This window comes from Excalfactoria chinensis, chromosome 3, assembly GCF_039878825.1.
Source record: "Excalfactoria chinensis isolate bCotChi1 chromosome 3, bCotChi1.hap2, whole genome shotgun sequence".
In the NCBI taxonomy this organism is placed as follows: Eukaryota; Metazoa; Chordata; class Aves; order Galliformes; family Phasianidae; genus Excalfactoria; species Excalfactoria chinensis.
In genome coordinates, this window is record NC_092827.1 from 33,151,380 (window position 1) to 33,174,696 (window position 23,317).

General features: G+C 39.1%; 1 protein-coding gene across 3 annotated transcripts in view; it reads right to left on the reverse strand.

The window, feature by feature from the left end:
• Positions 1–23,317, reverse strand: part of RNGTT (RNA guanylyltransferase and 5'-phosphatase) — a 185,001-nt gene that overhangs the window by 14,498 nt on the left and 147,186 nt on the right. For all 3 annotated transcript variants that reach the window (XM_072333278.1, XM_072333280.1, XM_072333279.1), the window contains exon 14: positions 20,672–20,738. In XM_072333278.1, the coding sequence (XP_072189379.1) occupies positions 20,672–20,738 (67 nt within the window). The remainder of the gene's footprint in view (positions 1–20,671; positions 20,739–23,317) is intronic.

Sequence of the window (23,317 nt, forward strand, 5' to 3'; positions counted from 1 at the left end):
AAGATACGATGAAAGCATTATTCGAAAGGTGGGGGAAGGGAGCAAGATTATAAATTTATAAATGTTTTCAACATCGAGAAATCTTATTAATACTTGAAAACGTTGAGATGGTACAGGGAGAATGGAGAATGTGCCCATGACCTAAGACCAGAACTATGTAAACTTACTTTTAATCCCCTGTATTTAATATGTTGTAGTTTTGCCCAGGAAATATTTACAAAAACTAGTCGATTTTTTCTTTCATACGTTTCTAGTTGTTTGCAGATATGGTACTAGAGCATACTGAGGCTTAAGAGACTTGCAGGAAATAAAAATTCAGACAATCCCCATCCACTTCACTAGACTGAACAGCTTGTCATCAACCAAGTCTCCTAAGAACCAGAGGGTCAAGCCAAAGAGTACAGCTCAGTTTTGCTCATTGGAGCTTTAATACAGTTCATGTAATATCGAGCATCTGTAAGAGTGTCTGACTTTGAAATCAGTCTCTTACAGAAGAAGTACATCTTATTGTTTAAAGGAAGTTCTCAGTTTCTGCACACGCCTGTAAGAAAGCACAGACTTTATATTTTCAACTATAGGATGACAAAAACAGTCAAGCTAAAGCCATTTCTTAAACCTTGCCATTTGGTGGGGGTAGGCTTACCCCCGAGCATGGAGTTTGCAACTCTGCCAGTTCAACCCTCATTTTTGTAGCTAACGACACAGGGTAAATTTCAGATGACTGCTAGAACCACTTAAATGAGGGAGCTGATAAATGCCTTAATGAAACAGTGCGATAATAAAAACCAAAAAGCAAAAAAGAGTTGAACAACAGAAATATCTATCAGCAGTACCATAAAATCCATATAATAAAGCAAAGATTTGGTGGGAGAAAAAAGCCGTGAAAGGGATTTTTCATTGTGTTTTTCATCTGAGATTTCAATTAGAAGGAAAATAAGCTCTTAGCTTTGTTCATTACTGATACTGCATCACAACATAAACAGATGAATGGCTGCAGACTTAACGCAGACTTTCAAAAATTAGCTTTGATCACAGAAGCTGCTGTAGCCTGAGTCCTCTGCTGCCCCAACACACTTCTTCCTTGCCTTTATAGTGTTGAGGTGGTTTGAACTCTCTCCCTTTCTGGAACAGTCTACCTTAAACTTCAAAGCTCAACTGGCTTTGAGTCTGAAATCATGGAAAGCTTTTTCCTTCTTCTTCAAATGCAATTAAAGATGTTCAGTATAATCTGCTTTATTATCTCAAATCTAAGCAGGCAGGTCCTCTTGATCATCATGGGATTACAAAATGGAAGGGGCTAGTTAGGGAAGTTAATGGTAGCTGAGACACAGCAAATGGTTTGATAGTGCCTGCCAGCTGATGAGGTCACTGCTCTAAAAGAAAAGTATGCAAGGGCTAATCTATCAATGGCACAAATTTCTTGGTAAATGAGGCAATGGAGGGGTTCTTCCTGCTTTACCGTTCATTGCAAGCCACTCTTTTCCACTTCTTATTAATGAATCTGCAGATTTCAGAAGCCAGATTTCCCAGGACACCACAATGATGGATGTGGGGAGGGCGACAGGCTGCAGTCACGAGATGGAGGAGGGCACAGGGACATGCAATATTCACAGCCTTGGGACAGTCTCAATTGGCTTCAGAGATCTACTAAAAGAGAAGCCTCAGAAATTTCTGTTCTGTTTGGGTAGCAGCACTGCTAGAAAAATTAGGGTTTGTTTTTTTGTGTTTTAGGATCAACCAACAAGATTACAATTCTGAGCAGCAAACGCTGACAACATTCACATTTGAAAGTTGATTCAACTCTGAAAGACAGGGAATTTGGAAAAGCCCACTGTAATGAGCATCCTGATCATGGCTTTGCTCACAGACTTTGCTTTCATCCAGTTCACCTGCAGGAGCTCATGAAGCCATGCAAATCCAAGAAAAGTTGCTTGGGTTTTCCAACCAGATGAGCTTTCCAAATGAAAAATCAGCTTAGAAACCTCTGGTCTGCAAAGATTTCTGTGTGGGCTGAGTCTTAAACCTTCCAGAAGTCAGAGAAATTAGAATCTGAGATGAAGTTTTGTTTTAGTGGCCATTCTCATCCACCTCAGACCCAAGACTGAAACAGGTTTAGTTCTGTAAAAAATACAGCTTAAAAAATTGGATTTGCTTCCCATATGATGTAACAGCATTACAAGTAACATCACAAACCTATTTTAGAGATGGCCAACGTCACAACCAATCATTTAACAGCCCAGTCAGGAAAAACTCATTATAAAAATATAAATTCCTAAATGTTCTTTTCCATGAGAACAGGCAGTGCTGGAAAGAGGTAAGAGAGAAAGAGAAGAACAAAGAAAAAAACCCCAAGTTACAGCAATGTAACTACGTAAGCTCTTTTCTGATCATCTCAAAGTGGGCTTTTCTACATTAATCATCTTACTTGATTAGTTTAGGTCTTTTTTTGTTTCAGATAAAGAGTTTTACATCCATAACTCTGCAGTTGAAAAGCCCAAAGTCAAAAGGCATTGATTTGTCAGACCAGAGAGAACACGCTGGGGAAACACTGAATTGAAAATGAAAGCCTTGTTTTGTAGTTTCCTGCTATAACTACCAACAGTAACAACAAATTACAGACTTTTTCCCTCAAAGCACTGAATGAAACATTAACAAGCTAGTAATTAAGCCTTTACTTAAGAGTCTCTTTGCTTTAGTCTTAACTTCAGCGATCTGAGTCTGAAACCTCTGACTCGCTGATCTATAAATGTCCTTTTAAATAATTCAGAGATATCCTTTGTTTTCCTTCTGTCTAAGTTCAGCTACGCTGAAACCTCTTTCTATGCATTAATGACAACCAAGCGTAACCAGTGGAAAGAGAATGTAATGATGTAGAAAAATAGAGCAAGTAGGATCTTGATTACTGCGTAAAAGAAACAAAACATTCTTGTCTCTGGTTTTGCTTCTGCATGTCCCTGTACACTGCTTCTCCTACAGGCCAGCCTTTCCTCCACATCCCACACAGGTTTCTTTTGTTTATATGAAAGAAATATTGTAAAACTTAGTTAATCTGCTGCTACAATAGTAAGATACCAAGCATGGCTAACCATGACCCACTAATGAAATGAAGCAGAAGCTGAGCTGCACTTGTCTATGTTACCATTAAATTAAAACTGGATGGGTTAACGTATGACACTAATTGGGCACCTTATTCCTCAAGCAATGCAGCATTAACACATATGCAATAAGCAGCACCCAAGGCAGAGCAAGCCATGACTGACGTAACCACCCCATGGTGCTTGCACACTTGGGTCCACGGGCCTTTCAGGGCCATTCTGTTACAGGCTCGTGCCCTCCCTCTGGGACCTGGATGGCCCAGTAAAAAACACCTGCAGAGATCTGAAAAGCAAGCACTGCCTCCCAGCAGAACCAGGGTATTTATTTACTCTCTGTACCTCTGCTGGCTTCCCTGCTTCATGCATGAGGAACATATAAAAATCCATCACCAGTGCCTGCATAGAAACCAGCACAGCATCCCATGAATCTATCAACGGAGAACATACTTGAGTATTTTTTATTACAACACATTAAGCTAAAATCAATAGATTCACTTACAGAAGCAAATTTAATATTTCAACTAATCAAGAGAAAGTAAAATTCTTCTGAAAAGAAGTGACATTTCATTATAGGATTCAGTTGTAAAGTCACTGGCAGAAATTTTTCAATGCGCCAATTAAACAGTAACTCAGGGAAGTTGTAACATAAAAAGCAATATTGCAGATTTCCAGTTTCCTCGCCCGTAAATGAAAACATCTACAGTCCTTAGCAGTACAAACAGAACGTCGGCACAATGGCTCTAACAATGCTGCCATGTCTTTGATCTTTCCAAATACTTCTACATTATTTTTCCCAAAGATATAACGTGCTATTTTCTACACAATCATTCCCCCCCCCCCCCCCCCCTTTTTTTTTTCCCTCCAGAGAGAAGCAGAAGTGGCATTTTGAAAACTTCAATTTGCTGAAATGTAATAGCACCACAGAGCTCAGTTGTTCCACACATTTATTCCCACTTACGGTAGAAAGATGAAACTGCAGTAGTTTTTACTTTTGTCAATCATAAAGTAAATAAACAATATTTCTGTTGACTATTATATAATAAGGTATGGCATCTCTATTATCGAACTGATTTTTAGCACATATTTCTCTCTCAGATGTAAAACTTTACAAATATTTTAATCATTCTGGAATACCACCAAGCAATCATAGCATTGCCTTACAATGACACACATATTGGTTAATTTGATGAGAAAAATGAATAAAGCATTTCACTGTACATTATACACAGAGAGGACTGAATTACTGCCAGGGTGTGTAGTGACAGGGCTAATGGTTTTAAACAAAAAAGGAAGACTTACATTAGACACCAGTTCACCACTATAAGGGCATTGAGGCACTGCACAGCTACCCAGCGAGCTGTGGGTGCCCCATCCCTGGAGGTGTTCAAGGCCAAGCTGGACAGAGCCCTAGGCAGCCCAAGCTGGTGAGAAGCATCCTGCCCATGGCATGGGGCTGGAATTAGGTTACCTTTAAGGTCACTTCCAGCTTCAAGCACTCTGTGATTCTACAAATGCAAAAAAGAAATGATTGTACCTGATTTCTGTCTATGTACAGTTTTTTTTTCTTTCCCGAGGAACACCACTTTCCAGGAATTCTTTAGATCCTAACTGTGCTAGTCAACAGTTCTCCCTGCAGGAGATAAACACCCTTTTATTTGTGTTTGTATGGAATCCCATCTTCTTACAGACACGCCAGCTTTTCATTGGCACAATCTAGTTTGATCCCATCTTCCTCTTGATTCGTTAACCTTGTATAAGAAACTCCGACCTACTAATCAGAAGTCTAATAGAGCCTAAGCTTGCAGGACATACCTGGCTCTATGGGTTATATTCGAGGATGTGAAATTGGTGGGAAAAAAAATAAATCGAAAACTGGAAATTAGCAGTAGTGGAAGTGAGGAAGTGACATTTAAGCTTGTCTATGGGAAACACTGTACTAGAAATGCTCACTTGTAGTTAAAACAGCTGTACATTAAGAATTTGTTCTTATTCGAGCCTTTAATCTTGTAACTGGAAATATCCATAGAGACAAGCCAGACAGGTACCTCCACCACTACCTTGGTTAGTTAAAATTTAGGACATTGTTTCTGTATGCAATCCACTGGTACTGAAAGCAATTTAAAGACCTGGCACCTGCCAGGCTCCGCTCTCAGAGGTTCTCAGATTACCTCTGTGGAATGAGCTGTCTTCCTCAATCCATACAGGGAGCCTGTGGGGCACATGATGGCTGAAATTACCCTCCTTTATGGGTATTATAATCAGACAGGATATTACCCACAACCCTTTTTCCTCTGTAAACTGATATCCTGCATAATTATCTCATTTGATATTTCTTCTACCTTCTGTGTTATTGTTTGCAGGCCTATTCTTTTTCATTTATCTAAATTTAATCTGCATTTGCCTTTTACTAGCCCTAAAACAGCACGGCACCTCTCAATACAAGGATTTTTGCCAACGGCTTTTCTCCAATCTTATCAGTATCTGACATTTAAAATATTTCTCATTCATGATGCTCACTGTGTGCTTTCTATATATTATACAGAAAGGTCTCCAAGACAATTTCCTAGTCAAAGAATTACCCTGCTATGCCATCTCTCACCCCTTGCAACTTCAACATCTTGATTTATTCATAAGTAATTTATTTTAAAGAGACTATCTTCTGCATTTTGCAAAGGTACTACAAGTTCAAGCTCATTTATCAAGTTCAACCTCATTTGTTCTGTTTAGACTCAAAATCACTCACCTCTAAAAATCTTCACAAATTTAGATCTACCCTGCCTATAAATTGTTAAGAACAATTTGCTTTCTCTATCCCCTCAAGCCTTATCTTGGCTGTTCCTGTGATACTTTTAACCAATGAACTGCTTCAAGACGGCCTAAAAGAATTTGCACGAATACCTTTACATCATTTCATATTTGAACTAATTTCAATATGGTGTGGTTTCTATAATCCAGAAATCATTTTTTATATCTACTCTTGACTATTAGTCATTCTACTCCCTTTATTTCATTTGCCTACAGTACCTACAAAAGCCTCTGGTTTAATGCAGAAAGAAAAGACAAAAAACGGATTTCAGAAACGAGAACAGATGAATCAATGACAAGAAATGACAAGAAAAGAGTTTCTGAAGGAAATAATAAAGACCCACAGATTTAGTGCAGTACTTAACTCTGAGAAGTCAGTATCTACAATTGTCCTAAACTGCCTAAAACTCTGGGAAGCTTGAGCACATTTGCTATACTGTTTAAGTATTGTATTGCAGTCAAAAGAAAATGCAAATGCAATTGTATTGATGGAAACCAAGCATAAGCTTGTCTGCATCAAAGCAAAAACAGTCCCTGCTTCAACTCAAGCACAGGACCCCATCCCATAAAGAGGTGTTAGTAAAGTATCCTCAATTACTGGCAGGAAAGTTTACACTCTTTGTATGGAGAGGCACATACAAAACAGGTTTCACAATGTAGTTATAACACAGTAACAGCTGCAGCAACAAATTACCACGTTCAAGATTTTAAAAGCATCACGGACAAATCATCCCTCTCCTGCAAGACGATTTTTGTGAAACATCAGAAAGCAAAACAAAAATCACTGCCAGCCTCAAACCACTCATGTATTGGAGCCAGAATATTCTCAGACACAGAAGCCTGGAAAAGAAAAACATGAGCAAGATGATGCAAAATACAAAATACAACTTGCACCACAACATGGTAAATTTGGCAGTTTTACACCAACTTGTTCAGTTGTTCCACCGCGGTAAGTATAAGGAGGGTTTGGGGGTGGAGAGGAACAACGCAATGCAGATGAGAAATATCTGCAAGGTCTGTGCTTCTGTGCTCACTTACCACTAAAATGAACCTCTCATTCCGAGAATCTTTCCCCACAGCTTTTAGTTGGTAGTGAGCAACAACTTCGTGGTTCAGAGGCAGAGCTTAACCCTTCCATTTCGCAGCCTCTTCAATATGGAGCTGTTTGCATATTAACACATAATCTTAATAATGGCGCATGCTGCATGTCCCCATGTTTACATTATCATTGTTTATTTCCATACCACTGGGCACAGGAAAAGTTGCTGTAAGCACAATCTGCACATCAGTTTGAAAATCTGATTTTCTGTGTGACTGTGCTTCTCAGAACAGCATCCTGTACACGGTCTGTTGAGTATAGCAAAACATACAGTAATCCAGAGAAGTAAGAAAGTAAATGAATTTCGTACGAAGGAATGCTGAAACAAACAAAGAAAGAAAGAAATGGAAGATCAAGAAAACTACAGGGTGACAACATATATTAGCCATTGCTAATATACTGAAACAGAGCCAGAAAGTTCAAACAGCCCACCCTTAATGTGATAAAGAATAGCTGGTTGGCTTAATTTCACACATACAATGACAGAGGTACTCCAACCAAAAGAAGTGAAGAAGAAAATATGAGTGATCTTAGGGAATAATTTGGGGTAATTTTTTTTCAGTCACTGTATGTCAGTGTGACTCCTGGAAGAGTGGACACAGAAGACTGGAGGAGATGGAAAGGTAGGAATGTTGGGTGGAATGAATGCGTCTTCCCAGTCTAGAGTCAAGTTCTTTCTCTAGAGCATCTTGTGTTCCACTTCCCACTGGTCTTCCCATTCTACTACCCAATGTGCACAGCAGCTGCACACTATATCATGCTTTTACAAAATCTCCTTGGTGCATTTATAACAAAGTTACCCACTGGCTGCTCTTAGAATCATAGAAAGACAGAATCAAATCACAGAATTCTTAGTATTAGAAGGGGTCTTTAAAGATCTTCTAGTCCCTACAATGAACAGAGACACCACAGTTAGATCAGGTTGTCCAGCCTCACCTTGAAACCCTCCAGGAACAAGGCATCAACCACACCTCCAGGCAACCTGCTCCAGTGCCTCAACACCCTAACTGTAAAAGACTTTTTCCTTATATCCAACCTAAATCTACCCTCTTTAAGCTTGAAGCCATTTCCCCTCATTTTATCACAACAGATCCTGCTAAAGAGCCTGTCCCCTTCTTTCCTTTTTCCCCTTCAGATACTGAAAGGTCACTTCCAAGCCTTTTGTTCTCCAGGCTGAACAGCCCCAGCTCTCTCAGCCTGTCCTCACAGGAGAGGTTTTTCCATCCTTTAGATCATTTTTGTGGTCCTCCTCTGGTTGTGCTCCAACAGGTCCATGTCTCTCCCATACTGAGGGACTCCATATCTTGACGCAGTACTCCAGGTGAGGTCTCACCAGTGCAGAGCAGAGGGGAAGAATCACCTCCCTCAACCTTCTGGCCATGCCTCTTTTGATTCAGCACAGGATACGTTTTGCTTTCTCAGCTGCAAGGGCTCATTGCTGGGTCATGTCCAGCTTCCATCCACCAGTATCCCCAGGTCTTTTTCAGCAGGGCTCCTCTCAATCCTTTCATTCCCCAGTTTGTACTGGTAATGAGAGCTCCTTTGACCCAGGAGTAGGACCTTGCACTTGGCTTTGTTGAACCTCATGAGGTTTACCTGGGCCCACTGCTCAAGCCTGTCTAGGTCCCCCTGAATAGCATCCCATCCTTCTGGTTTGTCAACTGTACCCCACAGATTGGTGTCACCAGCAAACTTGCTGAGGGTGCACTCAACCCCACTGTTGATGTCACTGATGAAGAAAGTAAAAAGTATCAGTCCCAACACTGACCCTTGTGGGACACCACTTGTTAATGATCTCCATCGAGATACTGAGCCATTGACCACTGCTCTCTGGACTCAATCCTGCAGCCAGTTCTTAATCTGTTGAACAGGCCACCCATTAAATCCATATCTTTCCAATATGGAGAGAAGGATGTTATGAGCTACTGTGTCAAAGACCTTAACCGAAGTGCTGATAGATGACACTGGTGGCTCTTCCCTTGTACACTGATGCAGTAACACCACCATAAGAAACCACTAGATTGGTCAAGAAGGATTTGCCCTTGATGAAGTCATGCTGGTTCTCCAGTATCACCTCCATGTCTTTCAATGTGCCTTAGCATAGCTTCCAGGAGGATCTGCTCCGTGATCTTTTCTGGCACAGAAGTGAGATTGACAGGTCAGTGGTTCCCAGGATCATTTCTTTTTTTTTACCCTTCTTAAATATCCTTCCTAAAATATCATTGAGAGTGGTTTGGCAACTACATCACCTAATTCCCTCAGGACTCTGGGATGCATTACATTGGGACCCATAGACTTGTGGATGTTCAGGCTCCTCAGGTGATCACAAACCTGATCTTCACTTACAGTGGGAGGGATGTTGCTTCCCCAATCCCGTCCTACTAAACCATACATTTGATGGCTGTGTGGTGAGCAGTTATCAGAGAAGACCGAGGCAAAAACGTTGTTAAGTACCTCAGCCTTTTCCTTGTCTGTTGTTACCAGCTTGCCTGTATCACTCACTAGGGAGGTATGCCTTCCTGAAATTTCCTTTACTGTTCTTGGCATCTTTTGCCAAGTTTAATTCAAGCTGGACTTTGACTTTCATAACCCCATCCCTACACAGCCTAGAAGCTTCCCTATACCTGTCATGGTTTTGACAACTCCTCTCACACCACAAGCCTGTATATTTTCTTCTTGATCTTCATTTTGACCAACAGATCCTGGTTTGGTCATGCTGGTCTCTTGCTCTCCTGTCCTGACTTGCTACAGCTGGGGATGTTGAGCTCTTATGTGCTAAGGAAAGCTTCCTTAAAGATCTGCCATCTCTGCTCTGAACTCTTATCCATGAAGAGTTTCCTGGGGTGTTTTGCTGGACCTTTGCAATTCACGTAGCCAGTTTTGTTGCTTTTCTTCTTTGCCCTCTTTAAATTCGGATAAATGACTCAGAATGATCTATAAATGTCTTACATTTTATAGACATTCCTGAGAATACTGGTGTTTCTCAGTTTGTTACACTCACAGATGTTTAGTTTAAGCCAACAACAGCATTTTATTCTCAATATATACCATACAATCCATTAAAAAAAAAAAATCCATACTGTCTCATCGCATGAAAACTGCTGCAAAATGACTTCAAATGGAAAAGGAAAACAACAACAAACCATTCTTCTAAGTAAAATACTATAGTGGCAAAAAATGTTTTCTGAAAAAAGCTCAAATCTCAGGAAGGTAGTGCAATCTCAGGCCTTAATGGAAAAAGCATTTTCCCATATTTTCAGTATTATGAGGAAATCAGTCATTTACAAAAGTAAACATTGAAGAGGAAACAAATAAATAAATAAAAGATACTGAGAGTGGAGTATTGAAAGTATTGTGTAATGCAGTACTGGTTGTAGCCATGGGAAAAGATATGGAGGAAGAACTAACTGGTACACCGAATATTAATATTACTGACTGAAATTAAGCTGTATTCAATCAGCAACAGTGGAGGCTCTGAAGCATTCAGCTGTAGAATTTCTTGATGAACACAATATACGATGCAGTTTGATATATCTTTGAGAACCAGCTGTATTTCACAGTGCTGACTGCCTTCACTATACAATGGCAGAAACCAGATAAATTCAGGTTAGACAGGACTTCCACCAACCCATCTAGTCTAAACTCCTGCTCAAAGCAGGGGTTAATTCAAGGATAAGCCAGGCTGCTCAAGGCCTTTTCCTGTTAAATTCTGAAAATCTTCACCTCACAATCTCTGTGGGCAACCTGCTACTGCTGTACCCAAACAACCTCACTGTGACATTGTTTCCCACATATCCAACTGGAATTTTCCTTCTTCTGCTTCACTGTGCAGATCTGAGATGTCTGTTCATCTGTTTGTTTGTTTTTCCTGAAACTTCACTTGAAGTGATAGAAGACAGCAACTCAACCACCCCACTGTCTTCTCTTCTTCAGACCAATCAGACCCCCCTTCTTTAACCTTTCCAAATACAGTTGATGGCCGACCCTTCCTCACAACCACTGCAGTCTCCACTTGCACTGAGGACTCCAGAGCAGCACTCAGTTGTGATGTCAAAAATGCTCAAGTAGAAGACAATCATGAATTTCCTTGATGTGACAGCTAGGCTGTAGCTAACACAAGCCAGGCTATGGTTAGCCTTTAACTTTGTTTGCCACCAGGATCCCGAGGCCCTTTCCTGCAGAGCTATTGCATGGAAAGGCCAGAGAGATCTCTGTCCTAATAGCAAAACCAGCATCTTGCTTCTCTTATATTTCATGAGCTTCCTTTGTCAGCACTTGTTTTTCTAAGCTTTTTGAGGAATTATTATTATTAATTTTCCATCGCTAGGAAAGAAATCACAAGAAACAGAAAGCTTTAAAATTTGCAATCTGTTCATTTTTTACAGAACTCATTAAAAGCACTCAGTTGTGTGTGTGTTTTTTTTTTCTTTAGCAGTTAATACAGAAGTAAATAGTAAGCTTAAAAATACATAACCTACAATCAATTAGCTATTATTTTAACCTTTCCAGAAGGCTTAATTTATCCTTCGCTTAGCAAGAAGAAACTTGGATTGATTTTCTGAAAAAAAAAAAAAATGACTACAAGCTGATGTAACAAAAGATGTCCAAAAAAAACAACAACCTGACCGTCCAAAGCCAAGCATCAATTATTCTGTCTTATTGGCAGCAACAACAGAAAACTGCAGAGGTAATCTTAATTCTCTGAACTTCTATGGAATGCTCCAGACTTCACAAAGAACAAATTTGTTAACTGAATTCATGGGCATAATCATGAGAAAAAAGCAAAACGGGGACTATCTGATCCAGCAGAACACAGTGAATTTATAAAATTATAGCTCATTAACATTTTGTTCTTATGGACAACAACTGTGGCAGCATACAAAATCAACCGCTTCATTTTTGCAACGCTCGTGCAGATTTCCTAGTTGGTATTTTTTCTCTGTTTACATCACCACTTCCCAAGCCTACTGTTACTTAATATTTCTTACTATTTTGCAATGCATCTACAGAGGGTAAATGCGCCCACTGTATGCTGGCATTTGTGCATACTATAAACACATACACAAAATATATTAATTTATATCATTATTTTCTACCATCCCCAGGCAGGACTTATGGCTCTACACAGGGGCTACAAGAGCACACGGTCAGACTCCTTGCTCCTAAGCATTAGCAACTACCTTCGAGAAAAGCTGCCAGCAAAGAATGTCAAGATGTAGTGAAGTGAAAGAAAGTACAGAGACTTTTTGTTTCCTAATTAATTCTTGAAGTAATAATTCAGAAGGAGCCTGTTTTCAAAAAGCAGCTAAATTTGCTACCTTTAACAAACACAGGACACAGGAATCAGCAGAGCATCGTTTCTTGCCTGCACCTTACAACATTTTCTAACTTCCAACTGGTTCAGTGAACTCTCTTCTCCAGCACCTCCCTCATCTTCACAGGCTACCAGCTGAGCACGGAGGGCAGTTTGCTAATTTCTAGGAGATCTTCTTACTGCTGTCACAACTCCAGAGTTTTGTTAATGAATGTATTTACACAACTGCTTAAGAGAACAGGTCAAACAAATGCACCTTGAACTCAGGAAAGAAGACAGTGAGATGCGTTATCACTCCAGGTTCTGTGAGGATCACTGCAAATGCTAGCCTGCCCCACTGAAAACTCTACTGCTGCTGAGAATTAACTTGTATTTCCAAGAATAGCAAAGGCAGCCCAAAATCCTGTATCAGATAACTTTTCATATATCCCACAGCATATTCCACACCAGTCTTAGGAGGAGTAGCTGAGGGAACTGGGATTTTTTGCCTGGAAGAGGTTCAGGGCAGATCTTATTGCTCTCTGCAACTACCTGAAGGGAGGTTGTAGTGAGCTGGGAGTCAGCCTCTTCTTCTGCATAACTAACAATAGGACTAGAGGAAATGGCCTCAAGTTGCACCAAGGGAGGTTGAGGTTGGACATCAGGAAGAACTCCAGAAGAGTGGAAAACAGGTTAAGGCACCAGAAAACATGATCTCAACAATGTAGGAAACCGCAGGAGGAGACTGCACATCACCGTCTTGTAACAATAAACATGAGGAACAAAGCTTAAGTTCTCACTCTGAGAAATTCACTTCAGATTTCCTGATTATCAGCGCTACTTTTTAAGTGTTGGTGTTCCCATTCTGTGTAGCACACAAATATAGAATGTTTCTGAGAAAGAAGCAAAATAAGGAAGAAAGAATTCCTTACTTGGCTTCTCAACTTGTAACAATGGCAGCTCCAGTGATACTTAGCGTGAGTTCCCTGTCCATCAAGAGGATGTGAAAAAAAAAACTGCCATAGCAGCCCACAAAACCCTACAAAATATTAGAACTACCAGTTCTGTTTGGATACTATTAACATTAATAAATATGCATTAGAATTTATTATATTTATTAATATTTATGACTATCCTAAAGATATAGTTTGAACTCAAGAAGAAGTAGAACATGGCACAGTTTTATTGTAGGTTTGTGTGCCTTAATTCAGAGTGACTATGTTTAATGAAATGTAGCAATTCAGATTATCAGTTTTATCTTCTTCTTTCAGAGTCATCGAATCATATAATTGCTATACTCCTTCTTAACACTGTCTGTTCTTAGTGGAAGCTGAATCCAAATCCTGTAGTTCTCAAAACTATTCTTCAGTTTTCAGAATAAAATTATTTCTGGCAGGCAAAACCCATGTGATCTTTTACCATTACTTCGTTGTGGTTTAAAATCATTTCATCCCTCAATATTTCCCTAATTCCCCTAATCACTGAGAATGATGGTTAAATTGTACTGACAACTTACTTTTTTGGATAATGATATCAAGAGAGAACTGCAAAGACAATACCATTTTCTTCATCCTGAAGGCATGATATTCCTATGTTTTACTCAGCTGCATTTCCTTGCACACAAAATAAGCTGACAGGACATGAAATACAAAGAGGAGATCAGCAGCAGCAACAACACTCAGTTTCTGTCTTCACAAGCTGTATTATATTTAGGAAAGTCCAACAAGCAGAGCTTTGTATGACTGGAGCACCAGTATGCTGTTTCTGGCTGTCAGCAGGCACAGAAATATATGTTTTACTCATATTTTGCATAAAGACCATGCATACTGCATTTCTGGTAGGAGATAAGTCAGGATACCAATTGAGTGGATGGAGAAAGTTGGACCAATGCTGCTCCTAAACTTTGAAGAGCTGTATTCAAACAATGAGCTTCATGACTGTGCTTTGTGACTAGATGAGCAGCAGACGTTCAAGCTTTGGGATCACCAATTGGTAGTAGGTGTCACTGTTATCCAGGAAGAAAGACAAGCCAGCTTCACAGCATAAGTAACTTCTAATTTCTTAGAGTCATAAGCTTCTTCTAACTTAAGAAGAGGTCTATGGAAAGCATCTTTTTTACCAATTTGTGTTTCTACCCCCTCTTTCTCAAAAACACTGCTTTTGTAAATTGCGGCCATCCCCTTCAGTAATCACCTGCAGAGGTCTGATCTTGCTGAAGGAGTCACAAGTGAGGTACAGCCTGCTTCTTAGACATGATTTCATCCCCTGTGTCTGGGGAAAGGCCAACTGGCCACACTGAAAAAGTTTCAGCTTTTGAAAACACTGTAGTAAATTCTCTGATAAGCTGACTGCATTTCTAAAAGTTAAGGTGGGTAGAATTGTATCTGGAGGGGCTACTGGTTTAGATGTGATCAGTGAAATTATTCTGGGGCACTTACCCACTGCAGGGCCTCTGCCTGGTAGGACTCTGCTCTGCTTCCTCATGTTTTAAGTTAAAAGCATATTTGCTGAGGGAAAATAACACAGTTGGGCAAATAATAGCTTAGAATCAAAGTGCAGTCCTGGAGTGTGGGCGGTAGGTTTAGCAACCTCAGCAATCAGCAATACTGTTCTCAGGTTTAATAAAATCACAGGTAATGGCTACAGAGCTGCAGATCAGAGCACAGAGCTTGATTTTTGCTCAACAGAAAGACTGCTTTAACCACAGTAGCAAATTCCCCATAAGCAAAATTTAAACTTTCAGGAACTTTCCACTGGGCTTATAGCCTAGAAACAAAGTAGTAAGAAGGCTATTTCCAAAGTACGCTTGTAGCCATTAACTGTCCTCATATTCTATTAAATAGAACAATTCTATTTTGAACAAAGTAGTATTTATTATGCAACTTTTTAATAACTACTCTTAAAATACTAAAAATAAAAGGGCAGTAATGAATCTTTATTTAAATGGTAATTAAATGTGTTAAGAACACAACATGAAACTAGTCATTAGCACAACAGTAAAGGCTGTCAGAAGCTTCATTACTGATTAATAATGGAGAACACAACGTACTGAACAGATCCTCCTAATCCTAGAAGCAACTAGGAACTGATCTGCAAAAACTTTCAATCCTAATAAATTGATGAAACAATAAGATGGAATTTATAATTACAGGTCAGAGCATAGCTAGGTTTCGTTTTGATCTACACTGAACAAATCTCTATTTCAAACGCAACAGATCATGTACATAACATGGACTTCCTATTCTGGAAACAGGTTTAGAGCACCTCACAGGTGAGTGCTGTGTACGCTGAGCAATGAAATTAGTAACTTCTATTAAACACAACATTTGCATAATACATTTTATTAATTAACTTCATTCTCACCAAAAGAATACGAACAATAACTACTGAAATAGATTTAAGAAAGTCTGCCAGCCAATTCCAACGAATGTCAAGACTTCATTTTACCAATCAAGACAGTGACATCTTCAGAGACCTTCATAAAATCTGTCTTTCTAAGATATATTTAACAAACATAACCACTTAAGGTACAAAGAAAGGTGGAAATCATGAACACAGACATATACAACAGCAGTTACCAAGACAGCTACTTAAATGCTTACAGATTAAAAAAAGTAAGCAAATGTATAGTGAAACTGTTCTATAACGCCTATGAACCAATGCTATATTGAAGTAGTAGATTAAAATAATATAATTTAGGAACAAAAAACTACCCTACCAGTTCTTTCAACACATCATTAAAGGGCAGTCCTGTGGAAATAAAGTGAGACTTCATTGCTAAAGCATATTTGACTTTCAAACCACTGATTCATCACCTGCTAACCGGAACAGCCATCATTTTCATGAGCTATGGAGCGTATAGAAAATCACTGATACTCCAGAACAAGAGCAACCAGAAACTTCATGCAGCAACTTTAAGATTCTGAATCCTGAACTCCGTTCAAAGTGGCAACACACAAAATCTTTAACATCTATGAACAGGCACGGAATATTAAATTACTGGAGAAGAAAAATTCAACACAGATCCCTCTGGTCAGGAAAACACTCTTTTTTCCATTTCTTCTAATCTAACCACTGCCAGATAACAGAGTTCAAAAACTTCAGGAGAGAATGTTTCTCGTTCCTTTTGTATAATGAAGCACAGAGATCAAACATCTATCAAGCACTACCACTGACATCACTGAAAGCAAGACAGGAGGAGGAAGATAGGTAATTTTGGTTAATCTTACCAGTTCATCTATGTCTCAGAAACATTATAAATATTGATATATATAAATATTAATGAATTAGAGCACAGGAGGAAGAAAGACATAGAATAATAATCTCAAGAAGAGACATCGGTATTGCAGAATCTTTTCCCAGACTTGCCATCCACAGTCTTCATCATCAAAGACACTTTACAATTATCATCCTGTACCGTTCCGGAAAATCAAAACTTGTTTGCTGTTGCAAATGTACACTTTGATGAGGAGCTTTTCTCTGCATTTTTTTAAATGTACACGAATTGAAACATGAATTTATGAGGACTAACACGGCAGTTTATATGTTTACTATGAATATTTCAAAGACCTGATAACATTCCTATTCATCCTACTGAAAGCGCACTAAAAATGCATTAGAAGTAACAATGCAAAATAATGGCTCACTTTGAGTCATAAATCTGCACTGACAGAGGAATGTCGTTGCTTGGGGCATTCCTTAATGCACACGTTTGGCAAGTAATGCCATATCTTAAGACAAGACCTCAACAGTAGGGATCTTTGCAAATGGGTCATTTATCACAGAATCACAGAATTGTAGGGGTTGGAAGGGACCTCTAGAGATCATTGAGTCCAACCCCCCTGCCAAATTTAGGTTCCCTACACCAGGTCACACAGGTTGGCGTCCAGGTGGGTCTTGAATATCTCCAGAGAAGGAGACTCCACAACCCCAACGGGCAGCCTGTTCCAGTGCTCCGTCACCCTCACCACAAAGAAGTTCTTGCACACATTCATGCGGAACTTCCTATGCTCCAGTTTCTGGCTGTTTCCCCTTGTCCTGTCTCCACACACTGCTGAAGAGTCTGGCCTCGCCACTTTGCCCCAACACTATAAATACACTTCAGGTATTAATAGACCTGGATCAGGTCCCCTCTGAGTCTTCTTTTCTCAAGGCTAAACAGTCCCAGCTCACTTAGCCTTTCTTCATAGGGGAGATGCTCCAGGCCCCTCACCATCTTTGCGGCCCTCTGTTGAACTCTTTCCAAGAGATCCCTGTCTTTATTGTACTGGGGAGCCCAGAACTGGACACAGTACTCCAGATGAGGTCTTACCAGGGCAGAGATGTGTTACAAGAGAGACCAATCTATCACACATCTAAACTAAAAAAGTTACTAAGACTTTACCTTATACATATTCTATGACAAGTTTGGTTCACAGTTCTTTTAACTGATGAGATCATTAGCAACAGTGTACGAAAGACTGCTGGAGGAACAATGAAAGAAATCTGTGTCAACAGTTCCAGAAGACCATGGTATGCCTTCAGAATGCAAAGATTTCCTTTAGCAGTACCAGTTCTTAATGTGAATCATTACTCTTCACTACTGCTGAAGATCTCTAAGAAGTTGCAGCCTCGTCACTCTACATCAATTTCTTTGCTGCCAGGCAGCTGACATTTTCTACAATCTCCAAGGAATCAGACAGGAGTCTCAATTTAAAAAGTTTATTGTTTTTGTTAACTGCGCATCATTTCCTAATTGAAAACCACAGAAGAGATTACTATGAGACAAATAAGCTTGCTATTTCAAGATTACCTTCATCTCTAGAAAAGACACAAAGCAGCGGTGTGCAAATATGTGCCCATATGTACACCTATAGCTCCAGAAATGAGCATTTTTTGAGAGAGAGAGTACAGCCATGTGGAGTTAGCTCATTTAAATATGTCTATATATAATCTACACTCATTTAGTGGATAATAAGGTTTGTTTTCCCTAGGTGGTAACTGAAAGTTATTTAGAATATCCAGATTGCCTATTCTGTGACAAATGTAACATTTAAAATGAGAGCACAGCAGCAATATAAACTAGAAAGTCTAATATTAGCATATTCAAATTAAATTTGCATCAGATATTTATCAAGCACTGTACCACATATACACTACTAACATCAAAAATTAAAGAAAACATTAGTGCACTTGTATCTTGAACACTGTGCCAATCCCCACATTATAAGAGGCAAGAGTAAAAATGCAGAAGGATACAATGGGTGTAAAGAGTGTTCACTGGAGACAATGAATGGCCTGGATACACGGAGCAATTAGATAAATTCTTTGTAGCTTGTGGCATATGCAAGATTGGTATTACATGAAAGTGGATGAAGTCATGAATAGAGAATGACTGCTCACCCTCTCCTGATGTAAGGGTTAGGTGAAGGAAAAACTCAAATTATTAGGCAATGGGTTTAAAAGAAATAAAATAATACCATGACTCATGGTGATAGTAAGGCTTTGTATGCTGGAAATATAGTGGATAATCACTAAGGAGTGTTCAGATAAGAAGGTCCAAAGAACCTGCACAAAAATGTAGCTGCAACTTACGGCAGAAAAGCCCATGAACGCAAAGTGTAGGAACCTGAATTTTGTATTTGTTCTGTTTTTGCACTCAGTCGTGCAGTTTGATCCTGTCCCATAGGCATCACATCACTCATTTTTCAGTGGAAGGATGAAAATTTTCCATTGCTGTCTGGCAGTACAGGCTCTGCCTCCACAGGCTAGCAATCAGACGTGCATAGTGAGCAGAAATGAAATGCAGCCAAATCTTGGACAACACCTACCATCAGTCATTTAAGGCAGGGTTAAGCTCCCTGATTATCCCTGGGAGAGGAAGCTGAGGGAAGTATCTCCTAAAAGATGACACTGAGTGGGGTCAGCTCAGTAAGAAAAAATAATAATCACCATCACTCACCTTAGGCCCACTCCTTGAACGCTTATAGAAATAAAGGGTCATATCAATGGTAACAAGACCACAGCAAAGAGATGGAACCTAATGGCAGCCTTCCATAGTGATGAAAAAAAAATGACATCTCAAAGGAGGGGTGATCTTCACTGGGTGGGAAATTGCCACGTTACCCACAGACATAGTTTATAGAGGTGTAATTCATTAAAACAGATCATCCTCAATCCTAAAGATGACAAGGAGCCTACAGGAAGTCTTGCAGACCACTTGAGTTCATAATTCCCAGGTATCATTCTGCATTCTACATGTTTGCACATTTTATTTATTTACACAAGGCATTTCAAGAGGCATGCTTATGAATTGCAATCACCAAACATATAAGAGCTTTTTTGGAATAAAATTTCTTGCAAGGCAAGGCATTGTGCCAGAAACATTTTAAGTTGCTTGATTATTAACCAAACTGAATAATATATATATGTTGGTACTGGGAAGATGAAAAGCAAGCACCTGTTCTTTTGAAGCCATTTGAAAGTAGTACAAAGGTTCAAGGTAGAAAAAGCAAGTATTTGCTAGGTACAGTTGGGAGTACTGTTCTTTAGTAACGTAACTACAGATGGCACAGTAACATATTTGAGTTTCAGACATTAAGTTTCATTTTGATGTAAAACAAGAGTAAGACTTTTAAAATTGAGAGAAAGAAGAAAATGAACACCCTGGAGGATTCCATGTTGCCAAGAGTGCGGGATATATGATATATATATATAATATGTATAAAAATAATATAATTCAGAACATTATAGCATTCCAAATCAGACACTGCATTTCCACATCCCATTACAATAAATGACATGCTTATGCCTAGCTCTCTTTGTCCTAAGTGAAATACCAATGACGCTCACCAAAATCACTCCATATATTTTTCTAAGGCATTTTTGTTTGCAGGTGACATGATGATAACTAATTAGCAACTGGTAATTAGAAATGTTAAACTACTATAGTTCAACTGAAATAAAAGAAACTGACATAAACGACAAATGATTTTCCAGCAATTTATGACCTTTTTATAATAAATCCTGTAACTCTGGGAAAACAGTCTATGCTTTTTACTGCAGTACCAAGGTTTACCTGAAGAATTACGGAGTTCTAAAAATGGCTTTGTTTTGAAATGTCCCTGACAAGGTAACCAAAAAAAACAAAGAACATTTTGGTTCTGATAATTAAACCAGAATTAAAATTAACCAAAAGACTATAGGAAAAACTAAACTTCTTTTAAAACAAACCCAGAATATGGTGAACAACAACATAAAATTGCACTGCTTCCAATTAGTTTTGCTGGAACTGTATTGGTACACATTAAGTTCTCTAAATCAAGACTTAAAGAATACAGAATAAAGTATACAGAACCGAGTTAGCTTAAAAAGCCTCTCCGCCCTACTTGTTAATCCTACCTTAATCTGTGCAAAAGGTCTGTCAAAGTTTCCAACGTAAAGAAGACCAACATTCTGGGTGAGTAGCCTAAAAAAAAGGAAAAAAATAATTTTAAGATATCACTTTACATCCATAAGCTTTTTGCATCTTCAACAGTTGCTACTGGACTCTGGGAAGGAGACCAGGCTTGTTGTAATGGCAGGAGCTACCTTTGCAAACATCATTAGACAATCCTATGTGAGCCAGTATAAAAACGAAAGATGTACTGTGCATTGTACCATGTGCACTGATTGGTAGCTTGCTTTTTCTTGTCCAAAAAACCCTTCAACTGAATAATTTCATAGACTCCTTTGTGATGAATGTCACTCAATAAGACACAAAAATGACACGTGTGTTCCATTTCTATTTATTAGATACCTTAGACATAAAAATACAGTCCGACTAATAAATATGCAGAGAAGCAAGCTTAAGAGTCAATCAGATAAAGACAAATAAAAGCATTCACAGTGATATGAAAGCATCACTACAAGAAGAGAAATAATAAAGAATCTCTGTTATGTTGTCTAATGGATTCCTAAATAGAATGTGTCAGATCTAGTTTGTGCTGACTATTCTCTTCAACTCTTTACGGTTATCACTACCAAGATTCATAGGAATAGTACGGTAAGTTGACTCAAAGAAATGTTGATGCTTCTGAATTAGTTAGCCTGATTTCTGCAGATATTGGGCATGTCAGAGTTGTTACTACACCAGCTCCAAATACCCGAGAACCATTAGAAAGCAACTTAAATTAAATTTACTTTTTATGACCACAAGTTGTGTCAGAGGAGATTTAGATTAGACATAAAGAAAAACTTCTTCTCCCTGACCACTCTCACTCACAGGGTGGTCAGGCACTGGAATGGCCTGGCCAGGGAGGTGGTGGAGTTGCTTTCCCTGGCAGTGTTCAAGAGGCGTCTGGATGAGGAGCTATGAGATATGGTTTAATGGCTTGTGGTAGCAATGGTAGTGGGAGGACGGTTGGACTAGATGATCCTGTAGGTCCTTTCTAACCTTGTGATTCTATGATTACATGATTCTTAAGAACAACAGGGAGAAAAGACATTTGCTGTAGGAAGGCAGTCAGATACAGCTGTATGAGGGAACGTGCCGTGCAGACTGGGCAATCACTACATTCTCCGTGCTAAACAAAAGCAAAGAACTCATCTCCTTCAGGTAAGAGGCTCCAGAAGCATTAGGCTGATGTGGACAGACAAGCTTTAGGAAAATTCTTTGACTGCAGAACACTGAAATTATTTTTGGTTTGATTAAAACGAACATTCAGAACACATCACATTCCTCAGTAGTCCCAACTTTTCATAAAGTCCTTGCTATTAAACATTTTGTTTCTTTTGATTTTACATTCTGATCCCTTTTATAAGAAGCCCTCACACAGTCTAAATTCTCCCCCTTCCCCTATTTAGAGATTGTCAGTAATTAAATAAGAGTGTATGCGCTGTTTTGGTATAGTGGGACTTCATACACATCTCTCTCATAGAACATTTATGTTTTAAGTATGATGCATATATAAATATATATATATACACACACATCTTTAATGCACAGTGAACGCTTTTTCTATATATAATCTGGTCTTTCCCAACTATTTCTCACCATCTCCAGCTCAATTCTTAAAAACAAAAGAAAACAGAAACTTTGATAGCAGCAAGTTTTGACCTTCAATACACAACAAACACCTCACAGTATGATTTCAATTCTTATGGCAATATACATGACCTTAAACTGGTCACTAACAGTGAGAATTATTGGAACTCAGCAAAATGGCCAAGTCAAAACATTCAAGTATTTAAAACCATAAATAAGTTATGAATCAAAGTCAAAACCCTCTTGTAATTAGATTATGTATGCAGAAATGTCCTGGCTATTGATAGAAATACTCAAAGAAAGGAAAGAGTAGTAAGGAGATGAGCAAACCAGTCACACTACTGACAGGTAAGAAGCTTTCTCACTTTGTTCATCAACATGCCTGGCTCAGGCTGGAAGAGCTTTACTGTTTTGCAATAGATCTGCAGTATTGACGCAAAGTCAAGATGAGAATGTCAAATTCACTTTTACCCACGATAAATTAAATTCATTTGGAACACAGGTCTCTGGAGTTGAAAGAGTCAGTGTATGGATCAACTCTCCTAGGAGTATAAAGCAAATTCAGAAAATACTTAAGGCTTTTCTAAGTGAAAAGGAACACGCAGGAAGTAATTAGTAGAAAAGGTTAAAAGAGAATCCATGAAAAGAATTCACAGTATGTAACCATGTTAGAGAGAGGCACCTTAAAAAGAACTGCACGTATTTTCCGTCAGGCAAAAGAATTAAAATAAATAAATACATAAATAAATCGTCAACTGCATTTCGAGAGGAGAGGAGAGGAGAGGAGAGGAGAGGAGAGGAGAGGAGAGGAGAGGAGAGGAGAGGAGAGGAGAGGGAGAGGAGAGGAGAGAGGAGAGGAGAGGAGAGGAGAGGAGAGGAGAGGAGAGGAGAGGAGAGGAGGGAAGGAGAGGAGAGGAGAGGAGAGGAGAGGAGAGGAGAGGAGAGAGAGGAGAGGGAGAAAGGAAAGGAAAGGAAAGGAAGGAAAGGAAAGGAGAGGAAAGGAGAGGAAAGGAGAGGAAAGA